The sequence below is a fragment of the Talpa occidentalis genome, unplaced genomic scaffold, assembly GCF_014898055.3.
Source record: "Talpa occidentalis isolate TD23 unplaced genomic scaffold, MPIMG_talOcc4v2.1 talOcc4.2, whole genome shotgun sequence".
NCBI lineage: Eukaryota > Metazoa > Chordata > Mammalia > Eulipotyphla > Talpidae > Talpa > Talpa occidentalis.
Genome location: NW_023602073.1, coordinates 5,617,532 through 5,639,267, shown reverse-complemented (window position 1 = coordinate 5,639,267; position 21,736 = coordinate 5,617,532). Strand labels below are relative to the sequence as shown.

The 21,736-nt window shown below is 38.8% G+C and overlaps 1 protein-coding gene across 4 annotated transcripts in view; it reads left to right on the top strand.

The window, feature by feature from the left end:
• Positions 1-21,736, top strand: part of DTNBP1 (dystrobrevin binding protein 1) — a 118,357-nt gene that overhangs the window by 43,135 nt on the left and 53,486 nt on the right. For 3 of the 4 annotated variants that reach the window (XM_054698325.1, XM_054698324.1, XM_054698326.1), the window contains exon 7: positions 18,564-18,586. The exons of the other annotated variant lie outside the window; for it this stretch is intronic. In XM_054698325.1, coding sequence (XP_054554300.1) covers positions 18,564-18,586 — 23 coding nt within the window. The remainder of the gene's footprint in view (positions 1-18,563; positions 18,587-21,736) is intronic. 4 annotated transcript variants of the gene reach the window in all.

Here is a 21,736-nt window from a genome sequence, read left to right as displayed (position 1 = left end):
AGGTCAGTCCATTTACATCTAGGGTGGTTATTGATAATAGGAGGATTTGCTTCTGCAACTTTGTCCTTTACTTTCTGGTTTTATCAATTTATGCCCTTGTTTAATTTTTTTTAGTGGACTTCTTGTCAATTTGGACAAGAGAGTTCCCTTTAGCATTTCTTGTAGGACAGTTCTAGTTTTGGCAAACTCCTTCAACATTTTATCTGGGAAGGCCCTTAGTTTTCCTTCATATCTGAAATAGATCTTGTAGGATATGGTACTCTTGAATGACAGTGTTTACCTTTGTTTTGAATATGTCATTCCATTCTTCACTTGCTTGTAAAATTTCTGCTGAAAAATTTGACAAAAGCTTTATGGGAGGGTCTCCCCGGTGGCTCAGTGGTTGAGCGCTGTACTATGAAGCTGCCCGCAGCCTCTGCAGTGCTGGTTCGATCCCCGGCCACCGGGTGAGGGTCCCACATGGTGCGCAGACCTCTCCTGTCACCCACTGCTCCCCTCAGCAGTATATTTCGTCAGTCTGTCTGTTCTGCTCCCTGCTCTGGCTCTGGTGAATCCTCTCACCCTCCCGCGCTTCTGACTGTACCCAGTGCTTGTATAAATAAATCTTAAAAAAAAAAAAAAAAACTTCAAAAAATCTTGATGGGAGCACCTTTATAAGTTATCTGGCACTTTTTTCCCTTAGTACCTTTAATTTTCTTTGTCTTCAACTCTTAGTATCATAGTGGTTTCACTATCATGTGTCTTGGTGTGGTTATCATTGCATGTAAACAACTAGGTGTTCTCCAGGTTGAGTAAGTTTTTCTCTATTTTCTAGAATAAACTCTATGTCCTACTCCTTCCATTCCCTCTTTCGGAATGCCCATTATATTCATGTTGCTTCTTCATGGAGCAGGATAGTTCTCAAAGTGCTTCTTCATTTTTTTTTTCCCCTTTAAGTCTTATTTCTCTCTCTTCTTTGCCTGGATCCTGTATACCTTACTATCTTTGAAGTAACTGATGTAATTCGCCATTTGGTTTATTTTGCTCCCATACTTTAATCTTTTTTTGTGTCCTATTGAACTCTTTACATTCTCAATCTATTTTCCTATTTGAAACTTCAATTTCTATTTTGTTAATTGTATTTCTAAGCCCATTCATTTGTTTTTCTGAACTTTGCTGTGTCTCTTTGATTAGATTTTCTGAGTTCTCTTACATCACTTTGACTTGCTTTTCTTTTCTTCTCTTTGATTTTCTTTATTACAATAATTTTGAGCTATCTTAGGGAGATATTATCTTCCATGTTTTTGTCATTGGATTGTGAAGAGTTGTTCATTCTTGTGATGTCATGTTTCCTTGAAGTCTGAGGGTGCCATGTGTTGTACTTTTTGTCTGTCCTTTTTCCCGCTTTTAATTTCCCTTTTCTCAGTTTAGAGGTTCCTCAAAAGACTAAAGTGGATCTGCCATGTGACCCAGCAATTCCACTCCTAGGTATCTATCCAAAGAACACAAAAAAATTAATTCAAAAGGAAACCTGCACTCCTGTGGCTTTTTTTGCAGAGCTATTTATAATAACCAAAATATGAGAACAATGTAAATGCCCCAAAACAGATGAGTAGATAAAGAAGATGTGGTATGTATACACAATGGAATACTTCTCAGTGGTCAAAAAATAAACACATGCCATTTGTGGCAATATGGATGGAGCTGGAAGGGATTATGCTAAGTGAAATAAGCCTGAAGGAGAAACATAAATACTGGATTGTTTCACTTATATGTGGAATGTAAAAAACCAAACCAAGTGTCAGACAAACTTTAAAACCAACCCTTGAATGTTGACCACAGATCTGAGGCAACCAGGTGGGGAAGAGGAGGAAGAGGAAGATGGGGAGGAGTGAGAATAAGGGCTTGGAGAGGGGGAGAGCACAATGGACTATGTTGGAGGACTGTGGGAACCTTGATGGTGGGAGAGCTATGGTGACACCCCCTGAGGGGGGAAATACTACACTGTCAAAAATTAACAAGGATGTAAAACAGTGGTACTTCATTAAAAAAAAAAAATTAAAACCCAAGAAAACAAACAAAAAACTTTTTTTTCCTTTTAGATCTCTTTAATGGTAATTTAAAGAATTGAAGTATTTTTATTTTTCCTGCAGGTGGCACTATGGTTTTAATTTTTTAAAAAACATTTTTTTAAAGATTTGTTTATGCATACAAGAGCTGGGGTACAGGCCAGAGGTGTGAGGGGTGAGAGGATTCACCAGAGGCAGAGTGGGGAGCAGAACAGGCAGATCGACTGAAATACACTGCTGAGGAGAGCAGCGGGCTAGTCAGAGGAGGTCTGCACCATGTGGGTTGCTCCCTGGCCGGCTGGGGGATTGAATTCCTTATGCAGAGGCTGCATACAGATTCATAGGTTGCATCTTAACCCCTTGTGCCAACAGGGAGGCCCGGTTTTAATTATTTTTGACCTTTGCTGACTTTCATAGATATTGAGAACTGTTTTTGAAGGTGATGATTCAGCAGAATGAGGAAGAGATCTGGAGGGCTTGAGCCACTACTGGGGATATGCTGAGTGGAGGGGAGGTCTGACTCATGTTTGTGGCACTGCTGTATCCCTCCTCTTTAAGGTTCCAGATCTGAGATTCTGTGATCTGTGTTCTGTCCATGCATTTTGTGAGTTCAGTCTCAAGGGGTGATACTGATAAAAGGATGAGTACAATCCAGAGCACTATCTCCATTTCTTTTACGAGGGACCCAACTGTGTGGCGCACTCCAACTCCTCTGCATGTGTTTCCCCTTGGTGTAATAGTTGTGTGCTGCTACATCATTTAACTTTATCCTGTCCAGGGCTCCTAATGCTACCTGAGTCCCCTGCCCCAGACCATAACCTCCAGGTGTTTCTCTCTACCCACCTCCTGTTCAATGAAGAGTGACTCCTCTTCCTCACTCTGTCATCTCTTGATCTATGATGTCCACAGATTATTCCAGTTTTGCTCCAAACCACAGAGTACTCCCGGGGTATAGTGTCCTTCTGATTAACAGTTAAGTGTTCCTCTTGGTAGTAAAGCAAGAAACTTCCTCTGTTGCCATCTTGGTGTCATCCTGAGGTGACAGATTCATTAAAGAAATAATATAGGAGGTAACATGAACCTATTCCCTTAAATCATATACAATGCTGTAAACCAATGTTACCTCAAGAAAAACAGAACACAGAAATAATAAAAGAAAACTGCAACTGAAGGATTCAAACGAGTTTGAAAGGACCCACTAAGTACCTGGCAAAATTAAACTTTATTTATCCACATGGAAAGAGTTTCTTTTAAAAAAAGCAAACAAAAACCCTCCTTCCTCTTTAACAAACTGCCTTATAAAGTAATAATTTTGCTTTAGTCACCCTGAAGAAGATAATGCATGGTACAGAAGATTGGCTATTTGGAGAATGTGTGTGATTGTGTGTGTGTGTGTGTGTGTGTGAGAGAGAGAGAGAGAGAGAGAGAGAGAGAGAGAGAGAGAGAGGTTGAGACTGTATACTCTGTAGCTTTCTAGATAATCTGAGGCAGAAAGCTTAGATGGGGATGGAGAATGTGGAAAGAGAAGGATATTTGTTCACCTTCAGTTCTAATAGTCTTCAGGCCCCAATAAATTTTGTCGTTCAGCTCCATTAGAACTTGCAGAGCGGGGGCCTCCCCTGGTGGCGCAGCAGTTGAGCGCTGGGCTGCGAAGCTGCCCGCAGCCTCTGCAGCGCTGGTTCCATCCCTGGCCACCCAGCGAGGGTCCCACATGGCGCGCAGACCTCTCCTGCCGCCCGCTGCTCCCCTCAGCAGTGTACTTCGGTTCTTCTGCCTGCTCTGCTCCCCGCTCTGGCTCTGGTGAATTCTCTCACCCTCCCACACTTCTGACTGTACCCAGTGCTTGTATAAATAAATAAATAAATAAATAAATAAATAAATAAATCAAGAAAAAAGAACTTGCAGAGGGGGCAAGCCAACAGTTATTGGAGTTGAAGAGGAGATAGAATTACATGAAATCACATGACTACTTAGGGGCTAGTATTAGAGAGCTTTAGACTGCACAAATTGTTGTTTAGTTTTAAGTTGGAATAAACTGAATTAGTCTCAAATGTTGATATCTGTGCATCTGTAGTTGAGAATGGATGGGTGTATGATATTTTGTCATGTATTTGATGGGCATTCTCAGAATGGAGAATAAATTCCTGCTCCCTTCAAAAGGAGGAATATGACTCATTCCCAGTAGTAACAGTGGCTTAGTACTATGGCAGTGTGTCTCAGAAAGGCGGAGGAAAACAAAGCTTTAGACCATTCCTGGGGGTGACGCTAGTAGCTCTTATATACCCTTGAAAAACATTTGAACAAATGGTTCAACCCAATTATGTCTGCATTAAAGAAAGACATCTTTTTTGTTTTGCTGGTGATCTAATGAAAGCAACATATAAGCAAGTGTATAGTTGCAGGGAGAAAAATACCCATGAAATCTCTCCTAAGAACACTTCTGCATTTAAAGTGGTATTACTATCACTGGTGCCTTTTATGGCTAGGAATAGACACTATCTTGGTAACTAGTAAAACATCATAGAGTGGATAGAATGTGGTCATAGGCAGAAGACAAGTAGTAATACCAGTAACTAAATTGTCACAGAGTTCAGAAGGTTGATATGACATACAAGTCTAACTCATGGATCCCTTATATAGGCTTCAGTAGTCAATGGGAAATATATTATTCATCAAGTAATAATAGTTAATATTTAGTAGATAAACCAATATAAAGAACTTTAAACCATTTACATTGATTTGTCTAGCTATCAGTCAGAAAGATTCAAGTTATATTTTTACACATGGGGTGTTGAAATAGATGATCTATATGTAATTTTAAAAAAGGATATAGATATTAGATTGGCTGTGAGAAAAATAAAAAAGGATGATGTTATAGTGTTACTGTGGGGCAAAAGCTACTTTAGCTAGGATGAGGAAGGTAGGCCCTTCTGAGAACTAAGATCTAGATGAGCTCTAGATAAGGAGACAGCCTTTTAAGGAGCTAGGATTAAACAGTTCCAAACTGAAGAAATAAGTGCAAAGACCTTAAATCATGAACAGTTAATACTTTTATAAGAATGAAGAAATAGAGCTAAAAAAATTGTAGACTATCAACTTTCTAAATTTTTAACCTTTCCAGTACTGTCACAATATTCCTTGAAGTGCTTATTGAACGTCTCTCATAATAGTTATACTTAAAATCATATATAAGTGTAAAATTAAAATATTTATTTCCAAGCTTCTGGATCCTTTGTTTTCCTCTTTAGTATGCAGCATACCATCAGAATTTCTCTCTTTTTTTATTTTTTTTATTTTTTTATTTTTTTTTTTATTTGTTTGCTTGTTTATACATGCACTGGGTACAGTCAGAAGCACGGGAGGGTGAGAAAATTCACCAGAGCCAGAGCGAGGAGCAGAGCAGGCAGAAGCGAAGTACACTGCTGAGGGGAGCAGCGGGCGGCAGGAGAGGTCTGCGCGCCATGTGGGACCCTCCTCCGGTGGCCGGGAGCAGCCGGGGATTGAACCGGCGCTGCAGAGGCCGCGGGCAGCCTCGCAACCCAGCGCTCAACCGCTGCGCCACCGGGGAGGCCCTCTCTCTTTTTTTAAAGATTTATTTATGCATACAAGAACTGGGGTACAGGCTGGGGTACAGGTGCTAGGGGTGGTGAGAGGATTCACCAGAGACAGAGTTGGAAACAGAACAGGCAGGCAGACTGAAATACACTGCTTAGGGGAGCAGCGGGCAAAACAGGAGAGGTCTGCTCTGCCATGTGGGTAACTCCCTGGCCCGGAATCGAACTTGTGCTGCAGTGGCTGCAGATTGCCTCATAGGTTGCGTTTTAACCCTTTGCACCACCAGGGAGGCCCAGAATTTCTCTTGAAATACCTGTATCTTGAGGGTGTGATTTTCAATACTACTACTTAGTTATAAGTTACTCAGAATTTTAGCATAGTCTTCCATGGGTTTAAAATGAGCTTAAATATCCTTTTCATGATATTTAATGCTCATGTGCATTTTGAGAATAATTATTTCTTATTCCTTTTGTTTTCACATCCATTACGCCTCATGCTAAGGAACAATGTTTTCATTTTATTTTTTCGGTAACATGTAAACTATGTTTAGAAAATGTTTATAACAAAGTAGAACATTTATTTGAGACATTGTAGCATATCTTTAGCAGTATTGAACCAGTTTATCTTCTAGAGAATAACTTGCCAAACTCCAGAACTTCAAGAAATAACTGTACAGCTGAGCTAGACAGGCAGATCTGAATTGTACTTCCATGTAAAATGTCGGGGATGGTGTGGGGACGCTTGGCAGGAATGTGGCACACAGACCTGGCTTGGCTGAGTTAGAACAGAAGAAACCAGTGCCATTCTCTAGTATAAAGATGGTTTTGGAGCCAAAAGAAAAGGTCCATAGTATGTTGTCCAAAGAAGATAGGCAGAAAGGTAGTTCCTCAGGTTCTGCAACAGAGGTCTGTTTAGATGCTGAGTCTAGATAACCTTCCTTCAGGTGATGCTTTTACCGACAGGGCCTGGATTTCTGTATCCACCCAAAGTGGAGTATCAGGGATCAGATTTACTCTTTTACCTGATACAGCTGAAAAACACACAATGTTTTTTTTTTTTTTTTTAAGACACTGAACATTGTGCAAGGAAAGAAGTGATCCTGATAAACGGGAATCAAATGAGGTGAACTCTAGGTTGGCCCCAGGATTTTGCCTTAAGAGTTTCTGGGCAGTGTGTGTGTAAGGACAGTGGGGGGAATCCCAGAAGTCTGCAGAGGGTTCCCTTTGATTACTGAATATAATATTGATAATGCATGTAAGGAAACTGCATGAAGCAGGAAGAAAAAGCATCCAAACAGATTAATTAACAGTGCTCAGTGTACTGTTAAATGCCTTAAAACCAATTATTTTAAGTTATTCTATAAGTTAAAAAAAATTAGGTGGCATAATGGAGGTTATTATTAAAGGGGGGCAGACTTGTATCTTTCTTTTCAGTTTTCTCCTTTTACTTCCTCTCTGTTAGATACTAGATTTTAGAGGGTTCCTGGGTAAAAAATAATAGTAAATTATTTAATATAGTTATCACAACTTGTTAGACCAGTGATCTCTTGAGAAATTCTATGAATTCCATGTCTTGGTAGACTATATAATACCATTTGAGAAATTTTCAAATACTGTTATGAAAAATTAAACTTTTTATTCTCAGATATGTAAGGGAAGAGTTTCTTTTACTGAAAGAAATGAATGTATAATTACATATTTTCCTTCAAAATGTGATTTAAGAAAAAAAAAGAAAGCGAAGCTTATGAGTTGGCAAGGAATTGAGTTTAATAAAACTCTTGTTCTAAAGTGTTTGTTAGAATAAATCTTACAGATTCAAATTTTTTTAGATTTATTTGTATTTATGCATGTAAGAACTGGGGTGTAGGCCAGAGGTGTGGGGGGTTGAGAGGATTCACCAGAGACATAGTGGGTAGCAGAACAGGCAGCTCTACTGAAGTACACTGCCAAGGGGAGCAGCGGGCGAGACAGGCGAGATCTGCTGAGCCATGAAGATTAGCTCTCTGCCCGGGGATTGAACTCATGCTACAGTGGCTGGCGATAGCTTGATAGTGCTGAGACTTGAACCCCTGCGCTACCAGGGAGACCCCAGGTTCAGATTTTTATAGTCTCCAGAGCAGATATACACAGAATATTTATCAGATTATTGTATCCTTGTGTTGACAGTTAAAATATTTTGGGACTGATAATTTGAGTTTTTCAAACTTCATTTTGAACAATGAGTATCTGTTTGCCAACAGTATTAAAAATGTATGTCCTGAATTACTATTTTAAAAATACTTAAGATATGTTTCTAACTGGTTTACAGTATTCTTCCCTTGGATTTTTTCTTCCTGTTGTGTGAATGCCATTCTGTATATTGAAGTTTATAGAGGTTTTTAACAGAGATAATAAAAATCTAAATTATATATTTGTTGTTGAGTGTAGTTAAATCTAAAGATTTCACAATCTTAGAAAAGTTTATTGAAATTCAGCAAAATGAAATCTATCAATGATTTTAGTCCTCAGGTGAGCATGGATGCAACGGTGGTATAACCCTTTTATTTTCTGTTACTCGGAGAGATTCCAGAGATGGGACAGCCAGAGGCAAACTTAGCAGTCTGTCCTACCTGCTCCTATCAGTGGCAGGGATGATATGACCAAGGCAACCACCTTTTTCTTGCACCCTCAAGCGATGCTCTAGCCTAATTACATTGGCCCAATTTTTCCTGTAACTAATGAAAAGCTCTCTTTTCTTGCATGCCTTCTACTGTTTTCTGGTCTGTAGTTTTGGCTCTGAAAGTTGACACTGTAATTGTTTCAGAGGTCACGCACCATTTGCTACTGGAAAGGCTTTATTCTGAATTTCAAAGAGGGACATTTCCCCAAAAGTGAGCAATCTTTTCCTTTCTCTGGAAGCTTCATGTTTTGTTTTTTTTTTTTTTTTAAGATTTATTTATTTACACAAGCACTGGGTACAGTCAGAAGTGCGGGAGGGTGAGAGAATTCACCAGAGTGGGGAGCAGAGCAGGCAGAAGGACTGAAGTACACTGCTGAGGGGAGCAGCGGGCGGCAGGAGAGGTCTGCGGGCCATGCGGGACCCTCCTCTGGTGGCCGGGGAGAACTGGGGATCGAACCGGCGCCGCACAGGCTGCGGGCAGCTTCGCAACCCAACGCTCAACCGCTGCGCCACTGGGGAGGCCCAGCTTCATGTTATTTTTTATGTCTAATTATTGTATCTGTATTAAAGAAGCACAGTATTGTCATGTAAAATAACACATTACTTCTTTTGTAAAGATTTATTTATTTGTGCATACAAAGAGCTGGGGTCTAGGCCAGAGGCATGGCAGGGTGAGAGGATTCACCAGAGACACAGTGGGAAGCAGAACAGGTGGATCTACTGAAATACACTGCTGAGGGGAGCAGCTGGTGAGACAGGAGAGGTCTGCTGTGCCCTGTGGGTAGCTCCCTGGCTGGGGATCAAACTCATGTTGGAGTGGCTGCTGATAGCTTCTTAGTGCTGAGACTTAACCCCTTAAACCATGAGGGAGGCCCTAACACATAACTTCTTTAAGGAAGATAAAATAGAAGTTTATATATATAGCTCTCAAGGGTTAATGCATTTAGATCTGAGAATTTATCAGTTGATATCAATATCCTGTGCTTTTACATGGATTTTTAGAAAGTAGCCTTCAAAATTATAATACAAATATTGGATTGATTCAAGCGAAGTTAAAACAGTTTTACCTCTTAAACTTTTAGAAAGCTTGGTTAATTAAAATGGGTGGACAGGATAATGGCACACTAAAATTAAAATATTAATAAAGAAAAATTATATAAGACACCGAATAGGGACAGCATCCATGGTACACTTTAAATATTTAATCTATATTTTAACTTCTTAGCTTTTTAGGTAGCTAAGCCTGTTATCAAATAGTTTTTTAAATTTGTTTTTTCATTATTGTTCATTTTTAAACAATATTTGCTTCCCCCCACCCTCAGGTGTAGTCCCTATAGAGTTTCCTTCCCCAAGGTCCCCATGCACCATCACCTCAGTCCCCTGTGCTCCTCCCTCCCTCCCTCTGACCCCTCTCCCTCCTGCTCCCCTGCAGGATGTCTCTGGTTTATAATTGTCTCTTTTTGCTCTGTTGTGTTTTGTACTGTTATTATTTTTTTACACCAATGTCTTCTTTGGTTCCCCTACATTCCTGTGATAAGTGAAACCATCTGATATTTTTATTTTTCCTTCTGGCTTATTTCACCGAGCATAATTCCTTCTAGCTCTATCCACATTGCTGCAAATGGCATGATTTTATCTTTGAATGCTGAGTAATATTCCATTGTGTATATATATACCGCATCTTCTTGACCCAGTCATCTACTTTGGAGCATTTGGGTTGTTTCCAGGTTTTACCTATTGTAAATAGTGCTGCAGTAAACGTAGGGGTACAGGTGTTCTTTTGAATGAGTATAATTGGTCCTTTGGGAGTGGAATTGCCGGGTCCTATGGTAGCACCATTTTTAGCAGACTGAGGAACCTCCAGACAGCTTTCCATAGTGGTGGGGCCAGTTTGCACTCCCACCAGCAGTGTAGGAGAGTTCTTTTTTAACCACATCCTCGCCAACATTTGTTGTTGCTAGTTCTTTTAATGTGTGCCAGTCTTACTGGTGTAAGGTGGTATCTCATTGTGGTTTTGATTTGCATTTCCCTGCAAATCAATAGTTTTTTAAACTGATTTCTTGAAACTGCCCATTCTTCTGTAGCACTAATATCTGAATTTTTTTTCCCTCTACTTTAGATTAGTTTTTTTGTTTCCATTGCAGATGCTTTAATGTTGGTATTCTCTTGGCTTCTGTTCTCGGTTGCTGGTGCCTCTTCTTCATACCCTCCTTGAATAAGTTCATCCATCTCCTTGCCTTATCTACCACCCATACAGTGATGATTATCAAGTCTTAAATTTGGGTCTCTTTTTACCTTCAGAACGGTTGTCATCTGGACATCTCTACTTGGCTATACCTGTAGACATCTCAAGAGCAGTATTCCCTGAATTATCTTCCACAGCAAAACTTGACCATTTACTGTCTCAGTGAGTCATCACCCTCTATAGATTTATCCAAAACATGGGAGTTATCATCATCAGTTTCTTCTTCTCTTGCCATCTTGACTCAGTTTCTAGTCCAATATTTCTTGAATATGTTCTTGCCTTTCTGTCTTAATTAGTCCTTTCCTAAAGTTCCAGCCCACATATTTGTAGCTCAATTATAGTGACATCCACCCAATAAATCTTGTCTATGCTCTTGTCCCCCAGTCTGTTTTTATTGCGGCTGAGTATTCATTTCCCCCCTAAAATGTAGATATGATTAAGAGTTTTCATTATCTTCAAGATAATTCTGTTTTGATGTTAATGTTAATTAGGCAACAATAGCATTTACTGAGCACTTACTATATAGCATGCACTGTGCTTAAATCTTCGTCTAAGTTACCTCAGGATTTTCATAGTAACCATTGGAGTACTTATATTCTGCTCTTTACCAACAAAAAAAAGGAAGAAGAAGAGATTAAGTCATTTGTCAGGAGCTGTAGAGCTAGGACACGTGTAGCTCTGCAGAGCTACACCAGAACAATGTTTTTCTGACTGAAAAGTTTATGTCCTTAAAATTGTATTGTCTGTGCATAAAGCTGTCCATACACTGGGTTTGGATGTTGTGGAGTATGAAAAGGAGAACCTGCTTCTCTCAGGGTGTTGGCCATTAAGCTCTTGTGACTGCTGACTCCAAGAAAAGAAAAGCAATAGGCTTCTCTGTAGTGGTGCTTCTGGATCAGGATACAGTTAGATGTACGATGCATGGTTTTTTCCCTTTAATCCATCTTCCACACTACCAGCCACAATCTCACCATGCGTGGAAGGATATATACCATTTCAGGTGGTATAGCAGGTCTGTAGAATGCTGAGAAACGACAGACCACTGATAGGGCAGTTCTTTTTCAGAGTGTTGAATAGCCAATTCAAAATTTAAAAAATAAAGGGCCTCCCTGATGGTTCAGGGGTTAAAGACAACGCTATCAAGCTATCACCAGCCACTGCAACATGAGTTCGTGCTGCAACCCACATGGCACAGCAGACCTCTACTGTCTCACCCGCTGCTCCCCTCAGCAGTGTATTTCAGTCAAACTGTCTGTTCTGCTCCCCACTCTGTCTCTGGTGAATCCTCTCACCTCCCCCCCCCCCCAACCCTGCCCACGTCTGGCCTACACCCCAGCCATTGTATGCATAAATAAAAAAATCTTTAAAAAAATTAAAATAAAAAGTTCAGTCATCTGTAGAGAAGGAAGCTATTGATACAGAAATGAACAAGCAGAAGCATTTTAGAGTCCAGAGTTAGATTCAGCTATTTAAGGGACAAGATTTGAACTGGCCATCTGGGAACCCAAAGTGCTGCCATGAACCCAGGTTAGAGGAATCCCTCATAGTGGGTCTAATGAGTCCGTGGATCCACTCCTGATGTTATTCCCTCCACTTCCAAGTATATAATTAGGATGGATACACTTTGCAGTTGACAAAACCTCCCACTGGTTCCATGACCTGTGAGTAAGAGCCAGTATAGATTAGAAAGGGCCAAATAGAAATCCTTGAATTTGCATGCATGCACATACAGAGAAATCAAAGATCAATAATACACAAACACTAGAGTCCTTTTAATAATTTTATAATAAAAAATTACCAATTAGTTATCCTGAGCTAATACAGTGTTTCGGTGCATCAGTGAGAATAAAGGTCTTTAACAGACCTGGTTTCAAGAGATCATAAGTTGTTTTCAAAAGCATGTTTCACTTCATGTTTATTTCAATGATGATAGCTTTCAACTTAAGTTTTCAACAGTTTCCCCAAAAAAGGTACTTTCACAAAACTGGGTGGACCCAGATGTTGCCCAGAAATTTTGGAGTAGGTCTGAGTTTCATGTACATGACTTGATATCTAACAGACTCACAGTCTACATAGGTGAGTTCTGGTGGGCCTAAAATATCTCATGTGGGCTACACCTTCCATAAAAGTAGGCTGTATTTGACCCTTGAACTGCTTTTTGGATGTTAAAGATTGCACACATGTGAAGTCAGTGGTACAGGTGTTGACTTGGTAATTTTCTTGCAAGTTTAGGGGGAATATAATCCACATGTAATGGTGCTTCTACCAACCAGCCTATTTCTGAGACCTTCATTATCTTTTTGGGAGTCCATTTTTTAACTCCAAATCTTTAAATTCAAATATACAGCATGATGAGTATTTAGTGCAGTTTTTATGATGACTTAACTGCTTTTCAAATGGTTTTGTTTTATAGTAAATGTTAAAAAATGTCTTTTTGTTAAACATATTCCCTGGGCAGGATATGTGTAGGGAATTAATGATAACACAGAATTCCAGAATAAGTTTTGAAAAAGGTTAGATTCAGCTGGAAGGCAGCTTTCTCCCTGCAAGTCCCCACCACACTACTCCCAATCCATTTTACCCTTTCAGCCATAAACCCACCAAGCTTGTAAAGATACATATTGCCATAACTCTAGAAAGCTGGGAAACAGCCAACTTAGTAATGAGTGGTAGGTGGTCTTATGATGGATTTTGGGAAGCATTGCTGATTGAGTTTGTCCTATACATTCTCAAATGTGAAGAAAAGTATTAGTTTATTTTTATTTGGCATTTTGAATGTGGTATTTTGTCAAAGAATCACTGTTAGCTTTTTATCATGAATTTGTCCTGGAGAGGCAGCTTAATATTTAGAGAAAGTGTTTTCCATCTGTGAGATGATTGTGTTCCTGGAGATATTTTATCCAGTGGTTCCAGTCTGTTAAGTGTGCATCAGTGAGTCTAATCGTGTTGATGTCTATACATATACAAATGTAATATGCTTCTTGCAATGTTCCATAGATTTACTTATTAAGGTGAAGCTTTTCTGGTTTTTATTATGCCCTTGAAGAATAAACAATTAAATGGCAGTTTTACCCTTTAGAGATATTATTAGATTTTGAGCATGTCATTTGTCGAATGTTTTAGTTTCAGGATTTGTTATGCTGAATTTTGTAAAGGCATTTGCTGAATTGAGTGAATTTCAAAATATGGTAAAATCTAAAGGAAGGTATTTCAGTTCTTTTTACTTACTTGACCTGTTGAAAATAAATTGAACTGAAAAATAAGAGACTTGTATTTGTGAAAATGCAAGTGGGCAAACAATGTCAAATGAGATATTATGTGACCAAACTTTTTTATGAAGAATAAAATTCTCTTACAGCAAGGGCTTCTTTGAGGAAGCAGGTATTCGTAAATCATTCTGCAGCCACAGTACTTGATAATCACGATTTGCTGAGTGCCCATTGCAGCTGACTGTGCATGTGGATGATCAGGGTGGTTGAGACATGATCTCTGCACTCCAGGAGCTCTGCACTATAACTGTGCAGATGATAGCTCTACAGAAGTAACTGCAGTGTGAGGCCATGACTGAGGTGGTGTAACACTGAGCGCATTAAGTACTATAGGCGTTTAGACAATTGGATGTAAAGGACATCTTCATGGAAAAAATGAAGACTTTTCCACTAATTATTGCCTTTACCTTATTTCCTGCTTGTCTGTGTTTTTTCATTTGTTTAACTGAAGCATGACTTATGGTTACGAGTAAATTATTTGTCATGTTGTTACCCGTAACATTTACCTCAATAAATATTACCTGTCATCGATATCATTTACACTGTCCCCCTGGCTCCTGAAGGTGGCCTTTATTGCCAAACCAAGTGTATGAGTTGCTTCCTCCTCTTGATTTCCAGGGAATCCACAGCATGTCATTACCAGAGCACTACTCTGTAGCATCAATTTCTGATTGCTGCTTTACTTCTCTCTCCCACTAGAGTTCCTTGAGGTTATAGAATATGTATCCCAACCTAGCATTATTCTCATTCCTATTTATAAATTCTAAGTCTGAATCTCAATACATTTTTATTGAATGAAATATTGAACTCAACAAGGATTAGTTTTGATATAAGAAAATGGTTATTTATACAAGGTCGATGGCAGTGATGATGGAGAGAAAGAAGAATTTAGGATATGTTTCAAGATACAATTGACAGGGCCTCCCTGGTGGCTCAAGGGGTTAAGTGCAGCACTTTGAAGCTATCCGCAGCCACCTCAGCATGAGTTCTATCCCCAGCCAGGGAGCTACCCACATGGCCCAGCAGACCTCTCCTGTCTCGCCTGCTGTTCCCTTCAGCAGTGTATTTTCAGTCAGTCTGCCTGTTCTGCTCCCCACTCTGTCTCTGGTGAATCCTCTCACCCCCCACACCTCTGGCCTGTACCCCAGTTCTTGTATGCATAAATAAATAAATCTTATTAAAAAAGATACTGTTGACAGGATTTATTGATGGAGTGGATGTGGAGAGCAAGGGAAATGGAGAAACTGCAGCTTGAGGACCTTGGTAATGCTATTAATGGGAACTGGATGGAAGACCAAAGGAAGAATAGGCTGATGTGCAAATGTTTGAAAAATCCACCTGACTTTTGAGAATAGCTATTAAATAGCAGTTGCACAGAGCTCAAGGAGAACATCAAGATAGGAGCTTTCTATTAGGAAATCCGCATGTTTGAGGGTACACATTTAGATGAAATTGCCTTGTGAGAGAATGTAAAGTAAGGAGAGAAAAAAACCCCTAGAATGAAACTCTTAAGTGGTCTGGAAGAGGGAGAAAAGCTAGCAAAAGATAGTAACAAGAAAGGAGGAGAAAAGCTGGAGGGAACTTTCTCAAGCAATCTCCAGTTGTTTCAAATACTGATGAGGGATTCAGATGATAAGGAGAGGTAACCATTGTGGTTGGCAGCACGGTGATCTTTAGTGGCCTTGATTATGCCAAATTGGAATAGCTTTAAGACTGAATGGGAGGTGAGGGAGTAGAAATCTGTAGGAACTAAGCAGGGAATGAAAATCATGTCTTTTCAATCAGCAGCCTCAGGTTTCTACCCTTCCAGATTATTTTGATTTCCAACTGAATTCATGCACACTGCCCTCCAAGTCTGCTTCTGAGTTGTCTTTTTTCTAAAGATTTATTTATTTATGCATACAAGAGCTGGGGTGCAGGCCAGAGGTGTGGGGGGTGAGAGGATTCACTAGAGACAGAGTGGGGAATAGAACAGGCAGACTGACTGAAATACACTACTGAGGGGAGCAGCGGGCGAGTCAAGAGAGGTCTGCTGCACCATGTGGGCTGCTCCCTGGCCAGGGATCAAACTTGTTCTACAGTGGCTGCGAATAGCTTAATAGTGCTGAGACTTAACCCCTTTTGCCTGTTTCTAAGTTTTCTATTGTTGATGAATTCACCTTGCTGCCAGTGATCCAGACTTGACCCCTCCTGTGTAATGTCCTCATCCTCTTCCTCCCTTTACCCATTTAATCCATTGTCGTGGACTATAGCGTCTTCTTTGTGGAATTTTTCAAACTGAGTTCCTGCTCATTGCCGTTGCTGCTTACGCCGCTCTTGCCAGGCACTAATTAGCTGCTCTTCAAGCTCCTCTAATCGTCTCCTAAGTACTACCTGCTCTTATTCTCCCCCTTGTCAGCACATCTATCCATCAGGGCTAGAATGTTCTTCTTAAAGCACAGTTTTGTTCATGTTATTCTCTTGCTAAAAATAAAACCAGATCCTTTCTGAACTCTCTACCTTTTTAACCTTATCTCCAACTACTTTCTCTTCATTCAGCCAGCTGTTCTGATACACTTGCTCTTTCCTGCATAGAACATGCATCCTGTGACCTCCATGCCTTCGCTTTCATTGTCACATGAGCTTGACATGCCTCTTGATCCCTTGTCATGTATCTCCTGCATCTCCAGGACTTATTACCTCAATCAGATGGTGGCATCCACCCGAAAAATTAGGAAATTTTCAAGGCTTTCAGTGCTACAATTTTATCAGTACTTTAAAAGTGCCGTTATTCTGATTCTTTCTTTAAAATCACTTCTCTCTACCACCACCGCCTAAGTCTTCTTTTTTGGAAATTGGGTACAGAAATAATTTACAGTCTAAAAGGGAGTTTCTTATCAATTTGATTAATAGTTGTGGGGTGGTCATGATAGTCTATAAGTAAAGGATATCCATCCTAGGAAAGGCATCTTTCCTCAACTGGGCAATTGTTCATTAATAAAATAGATGCTGAATTTTTTGTTTTTATGGTTATTGGTATTTGGGGGTTGAGAATCGTGGAAGAACATTGTCTATAAAATTATTCAATTTTCAGCCTTTTAAAAGGAAGTGCCTTTTAGAAATTTTGTTCATTTTTACAAAATCTGAAAGCCCAAAAGCAGAAGCTCTCTAAATATACTAAGAGGTCTTGTAATCATAGAAAAGAATTACTCATTATAATATTGAACTGAGTGTTCTGTCATCTCTTCCAACCATTGGTGGCCTCAGAGAGAAGTAAATTGAAGGTGTTTTTTTCAAGATGTTCTCTTATGGCTCATGTTACTTTTCTGTAGGTATTTCAACTTTTATTCTGTTATTGGGATATAAGGTAGATTTTAGAGATATTTAATTTGTATAGTTAATCTTTTCAGAATGAAGTTTAACTATTGACTAAAGAGAAACAATTGCATGTTTTTTGAAAAGATTGAAAATAACATTCTCCTCCTTGGTTAATGAACTGTGGTGCTGGAGCACTATTATGAGGAGTTGGTATTTTTAGAAAAAGATGACTGAGATGACCATCTGATTTAAGAACCTTCACTTGGCTGTTACAAGAATATTATCTGTTTGTCCTTTCAGTAGGCAGCTTGCCAGTCCTCCCTACCAACTGTTAATTATAGTCAACTATTTTAGAACATAAGGGTATTGTAATTAATAGTGTGGGATACTGGCTGGAGAAATCAAAATATCTCTAGATTTTTCGTAAAATCTAGAGTTCAAATTAAAGATACATGTCCCATATTTGCAGTGGGATGACAAGACATTATTAAATAAACTTACGTGCTCAAAATTATTTTTTCTTAGTCCTGTGATGAGAATAATACATAATGACAAAATTATGAAGGTATAGCTGAAAACAACTGACTTGTCAAAAAAATGTTTTTTATTTTATGATTGTTCATCTATTTATCCTCTGCGTTCTCGGGAAACTTTGTATTTCTGACAAAACTGACTGACAAAACTGCAATTGACTGACAAAACTGCAAAACAGGATTTTCTGGAGACTGTGGCTCTTTTGCATCAGGATGAGCCAAGAACTTCAGTCCTTTGATATGTGCTTTTCGTTTTCATTTAAAAAATGGGGCATAGCTGTTCCTATCCTGAATATTTTTTTAAAAGATTTATTTATTTATACAAGAACTGGGGTTCAGGCTAGATGCGCGGGAGGGTGAGAGGATTCACCAGAGGCAGAGTAGGGAACAGAGCAGGCAGACTGATGAAATACACTGCTGAGGGGAGCAGTGGGCGAGACAGGAGAGGTCTGCTTCGCTATGTGGGACCCTCGCTGGCCGGCCAGGATCGAACCGACGCTGCAGAGGCTTCATGGTGTGGCGCTCAACCCCTTGTGCCACCAGGGGAGGCCCCCTGAATAATTTTTAAAGATCCTGAGAACCTAGTAAATAATACTTAACAATGGTGGGATAATTATTCAGGTCTTTTTACATAAGAACCATCTTGTATAAATAGCTTAGTTTTATATCTTAAAATTTTCAGTACTTTCTTGTAAGTGTTGCAGTATCTTAATAGCTAAATTTCAGTAGAGGTTTTTTTTTTTTTTTTAGCATTTAATAGAGTAATAACAGGAAAATGAAATAATAGCTTTAGGCTAATTGTATTGGTAGTTTCAGTGAAGTATACTTCATAAGTAAGCATCCAGAAATATCACTCTGGGCCTTTAAAGTATAAAAAATTTTAACCTAATCTAGAAGTATCCATTCGGAAGAAATTATTTTAAATATACATTTTCTGGTTCTTTTTTTTCCCCTACAGGAAGGAACTTGAAACCTTCAAAGGTAATTTTGTGTTTAATTCTTCACTTTAAAGTAGATAAGAGTTAATTGATGCTGGATTTCTCTCTTGATGATGATGAAAGAATTCAGATGTTCTTTCAGATAGTTTACATCCAAAAATAAGTTTGTTTAATACTGTTCTTGTAAGTTTTATTTAATCACAAGTGTTTTTGGTATTTTTTTTTTTTTTTAGCTAAACTACATGTACCAAGTGAATGTTTCTGCTAATGACTATTATAAGTAATATATTAGGACAGCATGGTTCTAATTTTGAGGTTATTGTAACCATAATGTAAGAAGCTTCTATTTTCTGCCATATGGTTTGGGCCCATGTAGAGAGTATGATGATGCAGAGATGTGCTTCTGTCAGGTTTTCTGCACTGCGTCCTGCTCTGCCACTACCGTGTAACTGGATTAAGTTTCTTACCTTTTCAGGCTTGTTTCTCAATTAGTAAAATTAGAAGACCTGATGGAATAAATTTTGAGATACTGAAAGTGACCAGCATTACTTTTTAACTTTAGGAAACTCTTGAAGATGGGGCACTGAAGGATAATTCTTGGTTTATTGGTAATGGAGAAACACCCAGGTGGCAGGGAAAACCACAAACTTTGCAGTAGTTTGAAGTTCTTCCAATATGCCATTTTTCAGTTGCTTGTTAGTAATTAAGACAACAGTAATAGAAATCACTATTCTAGGAGAGATTCAATAGCCAGGAAGACTTATTGCATATTATTTTATTTCACATATAAAGTGGTTTGTGCTTTTTATATTTCACATATAAACTGGTATTGACCCTTAGATTTACTGAGTGATTAAAAATTTTCCAGCATATTATTTCCAGTTGAATTATTTATATATGATTTGTTTGGATGTTTCAGAAAAAAAACACTAACACTCAAAGATTTATTCTTCCTCTCACTACATTTAAACATGCTTGTTTTGACTGGACATCTGTATGACATGACTACAGTAGTAGTAAATGATTAAGGTCATGGTTAGTTTGTTGAAGGTGATGTCAAGTTATCCTATGTATAATGTATTATTACAGCTAACATTTTTTTTAAGATTTATTTTTATTTATGCATACAAGAGCTGGGGTACAGGCCAGAGATGCAGGAGGGGGTGGTGAGAGGATTCACCAGAGACAAAGCGGGGAGCAGACGGACAGAAATACACTGCGAGGGGAGCAATGGGCGAGACAGGAGAGGTCTGTGCCATGTGGGTTGCTCCCTGGCCGGCCGGGGATCGACTCATGCTGCAGAGGCTGCGGATTGCTTCATAGTGCGATGCTTAACCTTGCGCCACTAGGGAGGCCCTACAGCTAACATTCTTAATGAATTTGTGAACCATATTCATGTACATTATTTTTTTAATCAGTGGTTTAAAAAATAAGATTTTAACTCTTCATAAAATGCCCTTAATTTCTCATTCTTTCTTTTAGTCAACTAGCATCTTCTTCTGTAACATAAAGAGAAGAAAAATTAAAAATCAAGTTAATATTAAAAGACAGACAGGGACACAGATTATGTAAAATGTCAACTTCACTTGCATTTCAGTACTGGGTTACTTTTTTTTTTTTAGTATAACAATATTCCCAGAAAAAGAAGAGACCAGCAGATTGCAAAAGATGTTAGGTAGGTACATATTACCCTATAGAATAATTTAATTTATGCTAAAATATCTTGTTTATGTACACATCCCTGATTATATAAACATTTAACAGCATATCCAACCTATCCACAAGCCAATTCAAGCTCTCAAATTTGAACAAACCCAAAACTGGTTATTGTGTCATATCTAGGCTTTTTTAGTACTAACATTCATTAAAACTTCTTCCTTCTTGAGTGTTTTAACTAAATTTCAAAAGCATGAGTAGCATATAATAGGATATATAATATGAAAAAAAGAAATGTAGCTTCTCTTCCCAGGTATTAGTGGAGAAAAATTAAAAATCCATTCAGATGCATTGAAACAATTTCCTATTTTTTTTTTAATTAATAAATTTTATTTTTATATTCCCCATACAATTGCAATCCCCCCATTCTGACCCCAATCCCTCCCCTCCCGCCCCCACCCCCCCAAAAAGTGTCTCTGGTTCATAGTTTTTGTTGATTTTGATTTTCACTTTCTTATATTCATTTTCCTGGTCCCTTATTTAAGTTTTCTAGATTCCTGCTATGAATGAGACCATCCAGTATTTTTCTTTTTCTTTTTGGCTTATTTCACTGAGCATGATCCCTTCCAGCGCCATCCATGTTGCTGCAAATTGCATGTGTTCATCTTTTTTGAATGCTGAGTAATATTCCATGGTATATATGTACCACATCTTCTTGATCCAGTCATCTATTTTTGGGCATTTGGGCTGTTTCCAAAGCTTAGCTATTGTAAATAGTGCTGCTATAAACATAGGGGTGCAGGTGTTCTTTGGAATTGATGTTTCTGTGTTCTTTGGGTAAATACCTAGGAGTGGAATTGCTGGATCCTGTGGAAGCTCTATGTTTAGTAGGTCCAGAAATCTCCACACAGCTCTCCATAGTGGTTGGACCAGTTTGCACTCCCACCAACAGTGCAGAAGAGTTCCTTTTTCTCCACACCCTCGCCAACATTTGTTGTTGCTAGTTTTCTTAATATGTGCCATTCTCACTGGTGTGAGATGGTATCTCATGGTAGTTTTGATTTGCATTTCCCTGATTGCAAGTGATGTTGAACATTTTTTCATATGCCTGTTGGCCATTCGCATTTCCTCTTCAGAGAAGTTTCTTTTTAGCTCCTCTGTCCATTTTTTGACTGGATTATTTTCTTTGTTGTTGTTGAGTCTCATCAGCTCTTTGCAGATTTTTGTGATCAGTCCTTTATCATTAGTGTTGTGTGCAAAAATGTTCTCCCAGTTGGTGGGGTTTCTCTTTGTTTTTGTTATTGTCTCTTTTGCTGTGCAGAAGCTCTTTAATTTGATGTAGTCCCAGCTGTTGATCTTTGCCTTCACTATCACTGCTTTGGGTGATGTGTCTTTAAAGATGTCTTTGATATGCAAATCACGTAGTGTTTCGCCTATATTTCCTTCTATGTATTTTATGGTTTCAGGACTTATGTCTAGTTCTTTAATCCATTTTGAGTTGATTTTTGTATATGGTGTGAGGTAGTGGTCAAGCTTC